Genomic DNA, 12041 nt, shown 5'->3' with positions numbered 1-12041 from the left:
CAATAGTGTTGGATATGATTGTGCTGGGAGAATTAGTAGTGTTAGTCTTTTGCCTCTTTTGTAGCCACACAGTGATGATCGCCTGCGTCAGCCCGTCAGACCGGGACTTCATGGAGACACTAAACACGCTAAAGTACGCCAACCGCGCCCGAAACATCAAGAACAAGGTGGTGGTGAACCAAGACAAGACCAGCCAGCAGATCAGCGCGCTGAGAGCGGAGATAGCCCGACTGCAGATGGAGCTGATGGAGTACAAGGCGGTGAGTGATGAGACACGTTTGTGCGCAGTCAAGGGTTCTCAAACTCCTTTTACCTTGGAGGAGTCTGGTTGAGGCTGGGCTGTACGGGGTTCCATTTGTCCCAAAAATATGTCTTAGCGTCCACCGTCTATGTCTATAAGTCTACTGAACATTTTTTCATGTCTATGTACTACTAAGTATCTTCTGTGAAACGACAGGAGCTAATGATGCTAGCAACTGTTGCTAAGCACTTTTCTGACGACCAGATCCAACGACAATAGAAAATGCAAAGTTTTGAGCATAAACGAAGCTGAAACATCACAAAGCAAATACAAAGCTATCATCAAAGAAGTGTGGACATGCAGAAGATATTGCTTAGTAGACATTGGGCGTTCATATTAAGGCGGGGGCCCCAAATGGCCCGCCAGTTTGAGATGCCTGGTAATAATATTCCCTGGGGGTGAATGTGATTGCGACAGACTGGCGACCCGTCTAGGGTGTATCCTGCCTCCAGCCAGAAGTAGCCGGGTTAACCTCCACCAAACCCGCGACCACGAAATGGACAAAATGAGTTTAGAGCACATGTGTCAAATTCAAGGCCCGGGGGCCACATTCGGCCCTCCGGGTAATTATATCCGTCCTCCAGATTAATAGCCCGATGTTATCTTGTGCTTATTTTTAACTTGTATAATTTTTATCAAATATAGTTTTATTGAGAAAAAATATTGAAATTAATTTAATGTTTAAATTAATTTATTCTGAAATGATATTCCAGCCTTTTTATTCATATTTATGTTAAAAAGTAATTTTTTTATTAAAAAAATTGTCATTCTGCTAGCTTTTTGGACTATTTTGGCATTCTCTAAGATTTTTAGGCTATTTTGGCGTTTAATTAATATTTCAGCTACATGCTAGCTGTTTTGGCTAATTTTGGCTTTTTTTCCCCTTTTTTGGCTATTTTGAAGTCTAGCTATTTTTTTAGCTACATGCTAGCTGTTTTGGCTAACCAATGTTTTTAGTTTTTTAGGCTAATCAGCATTTATGTTAAGTTTTAGCTGGCTATCAGCTTCAGCGTTTTCAGCTATTAGCTTAAGTGATTTCAGCATGTTCAGCTATCATCACTAGGATATTCACCCGCCAAATTCAGCTAACAGCATTCACACTAGCATTATCACAAGTAATGCTATATATTTAGTTCATAACTATGTTGAAAGGTCACGGTTTTAAAGTTTTAAAAATGTAGTTTTAGAATGTTCCATAAATGTTTATCTTCTTTAGACCGTGACCTAAGATGTGTTTTGCCCCCTGTGTTTCTTTTTTTTAATTCTAAATTGAAACATACATTTTAATGTTGCAATTCTGAATTGCATATTGATTCATGCGTAAAAAACCGTCTCATCCCGTCTGGTGAGAGAAGTGTTTCTCTCTACCAGACGTTCAAGCTCACACAGCTTGTATTTACTTTGAGGTCAACTCCCAGAAGAGATGTTAAAATAAACACGTTTTTTTGTGAAATATGTTCCATCATTTGTCATTTTTATTTAAGAAAGTAAGAGGAGGTTGAAAAAAAAAGACTAAAATTGTAAATGAGTGAAAAAATGTAAGATTCCATTAGATCATATCCCGTAGCCTTAAGAGGAAGAAAAAAAAGATTAATGGGATTAAAAAATGATGGTGTTGTAGAGGCTGATCCATCTGCAGAAACTAATATCACTACATTACAACTACTAAGTGGAGTTTGACATGAAAAAATGAAAGTGAGGTTAACTAAGATGCTCTATTTTTCATGATTGATGACCTCTGAGCTGCTAAAGGGACAGTCTGAGCTCTGCAGTGTTCTTTGGTGGGATGAGGGCCACATCTGAACTATAACAGGAGCCGGAGCTGCTGTGTGAATGAGGAGAGGAGGAACTAGATCAGGGGTGGCCAAAGTTTGAATCTAAATGGGATCCCGGTCCGCGGGCCAAATGCAAACAGCAAACTGGGATCCAAATAAAAGACGTGTAGCTGGTCTGTTGACTTGATCCGTTGGATATTTTCTCTCCATCTTGGCTAGCTGAAAAAGGCCGCTGAAAGCATCGGAAGTGACCGTGAAGGCTCTTGGGAATTCCACCAAAAAAGGCCAGGGCTGACTCACCTGGGGGTTGTTTCCCCTATAGCTGCAGGTAAAGAAAGTACTAACAGCGCCACCCGGAGATCAAAAGTATATTAAAGTGAAAGAGTTTTGGAGCATCATAGATCAGGGATGTCAAATGTAATCGCAAAAAACAACTTAGGTCACGAGCCAAACAGGATAAACATTTACTGAACACTCTAAAACTACATTTCTAAAATTTAAAACTGTAACTTTTAACATGATTATGAACTAGATATATAGCATTACCTGTGATAATGCTAGTGTGAATGCTGTAAGCTGAATTTGGTCTCTGAAGCTGCTAATGCTGATAGCTGAAGATGCTAAATATTGATTGCTAAAAAAAGGCTGAAAGTGCTCAAGTTGATAGCTGAAAATGCTGAAGCTGTTAGCTGAAATCACTGAAACTGATAACCAGCTGAAATATTAGCTAAATACCAAATTAGCCTAAAAAACAAACAAAAAAACCTAAATTAGCCAAAACAGCTAGCATGTAGCTGAAAAAAATAGTTAAACCTCAAAATATCCTAAAAAACTGAAAAAAGCCTAAATTAGCCAAAACAGCTAGTGTGTAAATATTTGCCTAACTCCAAAACTGCCTTAAAAACTATTTAAAATGTCTACATGATCAAAAACAGCTAGCATTTAGCTGAAATATTAGCGAAACTCTGAAACAGCCCAAAAAACCTAAAAAGAAACTTTCCGTGCCGAAAGATAACCTTAATTTGGCCGCGGGCCCCACTTTGAGCACCCATGACCTAGATAGTGCCTCTCTGTTTGAGGCTGGAAGAAGGTTTTTCTGAATGTTAAGCATTCAGGATTCAACAATGGCTGCTTCAGTCAGAGCAGCTCATTGTCTCAGAGAGTGCTGCTGTTCCTCAGGTGGGATTGAGGAGGATTTTGTTGCCTTGCAGGGGAAGCGCGTGGCGTGCGAGGATGGCTCTGAAGGCTACAGCGACCTGTACCAGGAGAACGCCATGCTGCAGAGGGACAATGACACGCTGCGCCTCCGAGTGAAGGCCATGCAGGAGACCATCGATAACCTCAACAGCCGGGTGACCCACCTCCTGGCCAATGAGGTCAGCTCTCTGCTCGCCAAGTCAAGTAAGTGAGACCGCTTAAACTTTCTGCTATTTTTCAGTTCCATATAGTCATTTTCCAACTACTTTGACTTGTAGGTCAAGGCAACGAGGAGATCGGGACTCTGATACAGAACTACATCCGAGAAGTTGAAGAACTCCGGTACGAGCCTCAAGTTTAACTCGTAAGAACTAAAAGGACGATTTTCTGAATTCTTGCCTTTTTTTTTTTAGGACCAAACTTCTGGAGAGTGAGGCCATGAACGAGTCGCTAAGACGGCAGATGACCCGCCTCTCCTCCAGATCCCTGTTTCCAGACTCCTCCCTAAGCCCCGCCCCCGGCCACCCCCCCGGCTCCTCACCTGTTCCCATGTCCATGGAGGCGGAGATGACGGACGTGCTGCGCCGCGCCAAGCTGGACATCGAGAGGCTGAAGAAAAAGGAGAGGAGGCAGAGGAGGATGAGGTGAGGAGAGAGACTTTAGAGGGATAAAGATGCGACTTTTCACTTCATGAAGACGTCAGTGAAATGTGGGACATTTCTGTCTTCTGGAAGAGCTGCAGTACGATCACTAATGGCTCTGGTCTCAGGAGAGCTGTGATGCTGCCACAGTTCAGTTGTGAAACTGGTTTTAACACAAATAGATCTCAGTCAGGTGACGTTAGGGTCACAGCAGAAGATACAAAAAGGCAAAAAGTAAACTTTGAAGGCAGATCAGAGACGGGATTGTAAAAGGACCGGAATGGAGGGAAAATATGGGAAATTAAACTTACAGTGGGGCCACAAAATCATGCATGTTCTCCTACTTAAAAAGATGAGAGAGACCTGTAGTTTTTATCATAGCTATACCTCAACGATGAGACAAAAATAATCCAGAAAATCACATTTTTAAAGAATTTATTTGGTGGTAAATAAGTATTTGGTCAATAACAAAAGTCCATCTCAATACTTTGTTATATACCTTTTGCTGGTCAATGACAGCAGTCAAAGGTTTTCTGTAAGTTTTCACAATCTGGTATTTTGGTCCATTCCTCCATGCAGATCTCCTCTAGAGTTTTGGGGCTGTTGCTAGGCAACGTGGACTTTCAACTTTTCCCCTCCTAAGATTTTTTATGGGCCTTTCTCATCTTTTTAGGTGTCAAAATGTTTTAGTTGTGATACATAGTTTGCTTTCATTGTTTTTAAAATGAAGCATTTCTTTTTCTTTAACCCTTTAACGCCTGAGTTTTAATGTGTATGTTCTTTGATTTACTGTAATTTTTTAATTGTTAGCACGATCAACGTCATTCCAATAGATTCTGAAGGAGAAAAGCGGCTCCTTCAGAATCTATTGGAATGACGTTGATCGTGTTAACGGTTGAAAAGTTAAAGTGACGATTTTGTGTTTAAGCGTCACCGGCTCAGGTGTTAAAGGGAATGCAAATGTTTTTCTCCGTCTGCAGTCCAGAGTTGGAGAAAGGCCTGAAGAAGCGAGTGAAGCTGCACACTCAGGAGAACGGAGAGAGCCGGCAGAGCGGCGAGAACGGACAGAACGGCGAGATCGACTCAGATGATAATTACACAGAGGTACGTCGGCGTTTAATAGTTTAATAAACAAAATAAAGAGGATTGTTTGGAACGTTTGTCTGTGTGTGCAGGACGTCATGTCTCCGCTGCAGGAGGAGAGCGGATGTGAAGAAGATGAGGACGAAGAGGAGGGCCGAGAGGAAGAGGATGATTTCGACAGCGACGAGAGTCTGGTGGATTCTGATTCCGACTCGGATGAGAAAGGTACGTCTCTCACGCCACGAGAAAGGACTCGGGCGCAGCGGGAACTGACATTCTCTGATGTGCAGCGAACTTCCAGGCAGACCTGGCAGACCTGACCTGCGAGATCGAGATCAAGCAGAAGCTGATCGACGAGCTGGAGAACAGCCAGCGGCGGCTGCTGATGCTGAAGCTGCAGTACGAGGAGAAGCTCATCCTGCTGCAAAACAAGATCAGAGACACGCAGATGGAGAGGGACCGCGTGCTGCAGAACCTCAGTGAGTAAGAACTTCACGGCGTGGCCTGAACTGTCCCGGCAGCTCCTCCTCACCCATCACTCCATGCCTGCGCAGTGTCCATGGAAAACTACACGGAGGAAAAGGCCAACAAGATCAAGCAAGAGTACGAGAAGCGACTGAAGGAAATGAACCGCGACCTGCTGAAGCTGCAGGCTGCTCAGAAGGAGCACGCGCGTCTCCTGAAAAACCAGGGGAGGTACGAGCTCGAGCTGAAGAAACTCCAGTGTGAAGTCAACGAGATGAAGAAAGCCAAGGTCAGACTGAGTTCACAACAACACCCTGACGGGTTAGGGATAGGGCCGCCATGATTAGTCCACTAATAGACTATTAAAATAGTCGACGACTAATTTAATAGTCTATTAGTCGTTACTTTATATTATATGGAGTCGGAGTGTAGTGAAGTTGAAAATTATAATGGCATTCGGCTAGCTTTTTGGACTATTTTGGCATTTATTAAGGTTTTTAGGCTATTTTGGAGTTTAATATTTCAGCTACATGCTAGCTATTTTGGCTAATTAAGTTTTTTTTCCTTTTTTTAGGCTAATTTGGAGTTTAACTAATATTTCAGCTACATGCTAGCTATTTTGGCTAATTAAGTTTTTTTTCCTTTTTTTAGGCTAATTTGGAGTTTAACTAACACTTCAGCTACATGCTAGCTATTTTGGCTAATTTAGGCTATTTTCCTATTTTCCCTTTCTTTAGGCTAATTTGGAGTTTAACTAACATTACAGCTACATGCTAGCTATTTTGGCTAATTTAGGATTATTTCAATTTTTAGGCTAATTTGGAGTTTATCTGTTTTTTCACCCGCATACTAGTTGTTTTAGCTAACTTAGGCTTTTTTTCAGTTTTTAGGCTAATTTCACATCTAAAAAGTATTCTAGCTGGCTATCAGCTTCAACGTTTTCAACTATTAGCTTTAGCGATTTCAGTTATCAGCACTAGCATTTTCAGCTGCCACATTTAGCTTACAGCATTCACACTAGCATTATCGCAGGTAATACTTTATATCTCGTATTTAGTTGGTTTAATGCTAATGATTGTTAAGATGTGTGCTTTACATCTAGTTTGCACATGACCCAATTATTCAACTAATCTGAAAAAATAATCGGTGATTAGTTGACTATTATAATAATCATTTGTGGCAGCCCTAGTTAGGGATGAAGGTTAACCTGGTGAACTGTTTGCAGGTGGTGCTGATGAAGCAGATGAAGGAGGAGCAGCAGAGGAGGAGGATGGTGGAGGCCAAGAGAAACCGGGAGATTGCACAGCTCAAGAAGGAGCAGCGACGGCAAGAGGTAAACCTCCATCGCTTCGTCACTTAAATTAGTGTAAAACCTGAGGATTACAGGCTGTTACACAACCATAGAGATCACACTTGTTCTACGGTTTGCATTTTCATAATGATTAAGAAGTTATTTGGAAATTCTGTGTGAGAAATATTTGCATTCCCACAAGCCTCCAGCTGTTGTGGCTGAAAGCTGCAGTGAATTTGAAAAGTCGTTGTGTCTGTGAGTCAGTCAGCAGAGTGCTTCCATGTTACGTAAGCTCACAGACGGACCTCCATCTGTCTGCCTGTGACACGCTGAAAACCTGATTCAGGAGTTCAGACTGATGCCTCATGAATGATGGCACATTGTCTCTCACTATCACCTCCAGGTTTATTTGTTTTCTATTAAAAAACGGTCGTCCTTCAGACAATCGTGTCTTAAATCAGAAACTTATGCAGATGAAATAGTCACATGCGATTTGTGTGTGTAATTCTCGAGTTGTAACTCATTTGATGCATTTTGTGTGCAGCTGTGTGCATTTGCAGATCACATGTACAAAAATTACAAAATATAAATTACACACGCACAACTTTAAACTACACATACAAATCTTTAATAAGTTTGCACGGATTGCCTGATACACACACAAAACTGCATTTACCCACAAATCTAATGAGACTCTCCAAGTCATGTGTGTAAGTGATGCGTTTAAATGCTTCTAGACTGCTGGGTCATTAGAGTGTTCTTATCAGCTGCTTTGTATTTTGTAATTTTCATACATGTAAATACACAATTACAAGTACATTAAAATCACCACAAACTTAGTTGTATGAGTTACAAATCAAGAATTACGCACACACAAATCGGATGAGTCTCCTCGTGACCTATAGAAAAAAAAATCATGTAAAATGAGAAAATAAATGCATGAAAATGTACGGTGGCCCTAAAGCTCAAAATTACACCAACACATCATGCAACGCAAAAACAAAAACATAACGCAAAACAAATAATAACATAAACAAAATTACATTTTATAAATCAAAACAAAACTCCAGATTCCAAAAACATAAAATGAAAAGGAAACTTTTTGGAAAACAAAAGTAATTTCCAGAAATCAAAATAAAAGGTTTAAAAACAAAAGGGAGATACTGTGGGACATCGCTGATTAGATGCGTTTTTAAAAGGGTCCTTCAATGTTCAAGTACTAATAAAAGTTTTATACTAGCAGTATACAATATGAAGCATATCCAGCATCACTTAATACCAAATAAATGAAGGATAAACATCATCATCCAATCATGATATCCCATAATACCTACCTTTTCCGGTTTCAGTAACAAACAAAAGTCATTTCCATAAATTAAGATTAAAAGTGAAACAAAAGAATATTGTTGTTATTGATTTCTTAGTGTGAATTAAAATATAAAATCTTATCGTCTTCCGTTTCAGTACCAGATCCGAGCGCTGGAGTCCCAGAAGCGGCAGCAGGAGTTGGTGCTGCGGAGGAAAACTCAGGAGGTGACCGCCCTGCGCCGCTTGACCAAACCCATGTCGGACCGCGTGGCGGGCCGCGTGGCCCGCTGGAACCCGAGTCCCTCAGTCACAGACTCCGGAGCCGACCTGTCAGCCAGTACCACAGCCAGCAGCTCGGAGCCCGAGAGCGGGAGGACCGTCAGCGGTTTGGTGCGGCAGTGGAACAACAAGAACAACGCCTACGGATATCTGGGAGAGAGTGAAGGCAGCATGGACGGGACACGAGTCAACGGGTAGGAAGGCCTTTCTACCAACAGCTTTTCACCGCACATGTGCACACGGCTCAAACGCGTTCTCTCCTCTCAGGAGCAGAAAGAAGCTGCAGCTTAAGCCAGCAGGACTGGGCAGCACCGCGGCTGCAAGCAGACCCAGTTTCTCCAAGTCTGCTCGTCAGAAGTGGCAAACCCTGGAGCGCCGAATCATGGACATCGTCATGCAGAGAATGACCATCTCTAATGTTGAAGCGGACATGGATCGCCTCATCAAGGTAAGACTGACAAACATGTGGTGAGTGCACACCAAGGATGCTGGCTAATGTTTTTTCTTTTTGATGATCTTAATGTTTTTGTTGCAAAAAAGCAATTATTGTGAATAAGAGTTCCTGAATTTACATTTTTAGACTTACTATTTCTTAAAATTCTCACTCCAACTATATATTTTATCTGTCCCATAATTGTCTCCATCGGTCTTTTAATCATGATTATGTAGCTTTTAGCCAAAAATCGTGCAATTTTTTAAAAAAACTTTCTGCTTTGCTGCAGAAAGTTCATTATTAATTCACCTCTGAGTTGTTGTGCAGAGTAAGCCTCTGCTGATATCCCATCATCCCTTTTTTTGCACTCTCAGGTTTCTTAAAAAATCTTAAAAGAATTGAATTAATGAATTTGGAAATAATCCTTTAACCCATAAAGACCCAGACCCGTTTTCATAAAATATCATGTGGGAAATGCCACAAACCAAGTTCACCACAGAAAACATTTCAGATATTTTTTCTGTTACACTGATGTCACTCGTGGGTTTTTATGGGTTAAAATTGCTTTAAAAAGTCTTACATTTTTATATTTAAGCCGAAAAAATTGTGCCGTGTGAAATGACTCAGTTTCACATTTTTTTTGTCAAAATTTAATAATGTCAACCACAATTATGTTGATCAAATGATTACATTTACTGAGAAAGGGACAATGCATAATAATGAACATTAAAACAAATGTAAATTTGCCAGATTATAGCAGCAGGCAGATTCACAGTTTAAAAGATAAACAGTGCACATAAAATTATAAAACGTTTACAAAATAGTACAAGTACAGAAAACAATTTGAACAAATATATAATCGTAAAATCAGTGCCTGTAATAAAATTTTCTTATTTCTGGTCATTTGTAATTTGAAACTCCGAAAGCCACAGTTTCAGTTGTTTTTTAAAAATGACAAAATTATTTAAATTTATATTTTGATCAATATTTTAAAAACTATAAAGTTTCTGAATACCAAAAAAACAAGCAGTAATGTCCTGAACAAGCTGAGCGTTTTGATACCAAGATTGCTAAAAATCCATGAAAATAAAAAAAGAACATCTTAAAAACACATTTTAGATTGTGGTGGGTCTTTAAATTTAGAAATAAAAGTAAACCAAAAAGTTATTCGTCTGAACTCCTTGAGTACAAAGCTCCACGTGTAGAAAGTGCTCCTACGGTTCACCTTTGCAGATCTTTCTAGCCCTCTTGCATGTAAGCAGTGCCTGTTTCTGTGTCTGAGTCAGAAGCGAGAGGAGCTGACAGTCCAGCAGGAAGCTCTCTCACACAAAAGGGAAGTGCTGATGGCAGACGGGGAGGGGCCAGAGGCCGAGGACCGCCTCCTCCTGGAAGTCAGCGAGGAGCTGGAGGTTCTGAACGCCAACATCGACTACATCAACGACAGCCTGTCTGACTGCCAGGCCACGATTGTGCAGATAGAAGAGACCAAGGTATGAAAACGGTCTCACACGCAGAAAGACTCCCATGTGTTTTAATGTTAACCCTTTGGGGGCGGGGTTACGATGCCTCTAATAACACCTGACTTTGCCGTCCTGCAGGATGAGCTGGACTCGGTGGATACTTCAGTGGTCATCAGCTCCTGCTCTCTGGCTGAAGCACGCCACCTTCTGGACCACTTCTTAAAGGCTTCCATTGACAAAGTGAGATCTCATGCAGAAGATTTAAGAAAAAAAAAGTTTTAGCCTAAAAAAAGGATCTATAGCAGCAGGAATGAAGATTCTGAACAAGTTTTGCAAAGCATTACAGTGTGGAAACGGTATGGCTCCAGCTCCACCTAGTGGTGTGCAATTGTATTGCAGCAGGATGTATTCCTCAATAATGATCAAAAGTTTATTATTATTATTTAAGCGTGATTTGTCTTGTTACTTATAGTTAAAAATAAATATGTTCTGACAGTTTTTTCTGCATTTTTGTTTGTTCAGAGTTTACAAGTGGCTCAGAAGGAGGCTCAGATCCGACTGCTGGAGGGTCAGCTGAGGCAGACGGATGTGATTGGCTCGTCTCACAATCACATGATCCTGGACGCTCTCCGTGAAAAGGCTGAATACATCCCTGAACTCCAGGCTCTCATCCACAACGTCCAACAAGGTGAGTGTTTTTTTTTTTTCATCTTACTAAAGTAAGCATTTACGTCACTAAAAAACACATTCATTACATAAAAACGTATGATTCATGCAGACAACATATGCTTACCTGGATCAGGTGTGTTCAGCTGTTTAGAATGGGGTATGTTGGAAAACAAGCAGGATTTCTAACCTTAATTTCCTCACTTTGGGTGTAAATTAGGTCAAATAAAATGTTTTCTGTAAAAAGGTACAATTAAAAAACTATGCAGTGTAAAAGTAGGCCACCTAAAAATAAATATAATTCCTTGAATTTCACATTTTTATCTCAAATAAGAAAAAAAAATCCACCAATGGGGTCAGAAAATTAATTCATCCATCCATCTTTCTGACCGCTTTGTCCCTTTCGGGGTCGCGGGGTGCCGGAGCCTATCCCGGCTACTGAAGGGCGAAGGCGGGGTACACCCTGGACAGGTCGCCAGTCTGTCTCAGGGCCTCATTCACACACATACACTCTCACATTCACACCTAGGGGCAAGTTAGAGTCACCAATGAACCTATGAAGCATGTTTTTGGACGGTGGGAGGAAGCCGGAGTCCCCGGTGAAAACCCACGCATGCACGGGGAGAACATGCAAACTCCACACAGAAAGGTCCCAGCCGGGATTCGAACCGGGGCCTTCTCGCTGTGAGGCAAGAGCGCTAACCACTGCACCACAGTGCAGCCCTTAAATTAATTCATATTTTAGGAAACAATATGTTTTCTCAAACTAAGATGAATTTACTCTTGAGAAACTTTTATTTATAATTACTTTTCTTGCAAGACATAAAATAAGACACATTTTTTTAACTAAAGTTCTTTTTACTTAAGATTATGTTTTGCAGTGTATAATCTGAATTTTTTTTTAAATAAATGATTTAAATTAACCAAACAATTCAGAAAAAAATCTGTTTGAGCTGCATATTAGATAAAAGTAATTTGTTTGAAAAACATACATAGAACATCCTTTGTGGAAAAAACTCATCAGTTTCTTAAAAAATCCAATTACTAAATGTTCTGGGAGAAGCGAGAAAGTTAAAGAGGCTTTATTTGTTTCTCCTAATATCATCAGTATTGACTTTCCAGCTTCAAAAAGCTCATATTTA

At 40.6% G+C, this 12041-nt stretch overlaps 1 protein-coding gene across 4 annotated transcripts in view; it reads left to right on the top strand.

Moving 5' to 3' along the window:
* The window catches only part of kif21b (kinesin family member 21B), an 89725-nt gene that overhangs the window by 37171 nt on the left and 40513 nt on the right, over positions 1-12041 (top strand). For all 4 annotated transcript variants that reach the window (XM_024262067.2, XM_024262068.2, XM_024262071.2 and 1 more), the window contains exons 8-21: positions 65-260; positions 3288-3477; positions 3552-3615; positions 3687-3917; positions 4895-5018; positions 5090-5222; positions 5288-5476; positions 5552-5751; positions 6688-6795; positions 8218-8534; positions 8608-8788; positions 10060-10263; positions 10372-10473; positions 10756-10921. In XM_024262067.2, the coding sequence (XP_024117835.1) occupies positions 65-260; positions 3288-3477; positions 3552-3615; positions 3687-3917; positions 4895-5018; positions 5090-5222; positions 5288-5476; positions 5552-5751; positions 6688-6795; positions 8218-8534; positions 8608-8788; positions 10060-10263; positions 10372-10473; positions 10756-10921 (2405 nt within the window). The remainder of the gene's footprint in view (positions 1-64; positions 261-3287; positions 3478-3551; positions 3616-3686; positions 3918-4894; positions 5019-5089; positions 5223-5287; positions 5477-5551; positions 5752-6687; positions 6796-8217; positions 8535-8607; positions 8789-10059; positions 10264-10371; positions 10474-10755; positions 10922-12041) is intronic.

Source organism: Oryzias melastigma, linkage group LG5 (genome assembly GCF_002922805.2).
Source record: "Oryzias melastigma strain HK-1 linkage group LG5, ASM292280v2, whole genome shotgun sequence".
In the NCBI taxonomy this organism is placed as follows: domain Eukaryota; kingdom Metazoa; phylum Chordata; class Actinopteri; order Beloniformes; family Adrianichthyidae; genus Oryzias; species Oryzias melastigma.
The sequence above is the reverse complement of the archived record's forward strand: the minus strand, read 5'-3'. Positions and strand labels throughout refer to the sequence as shown.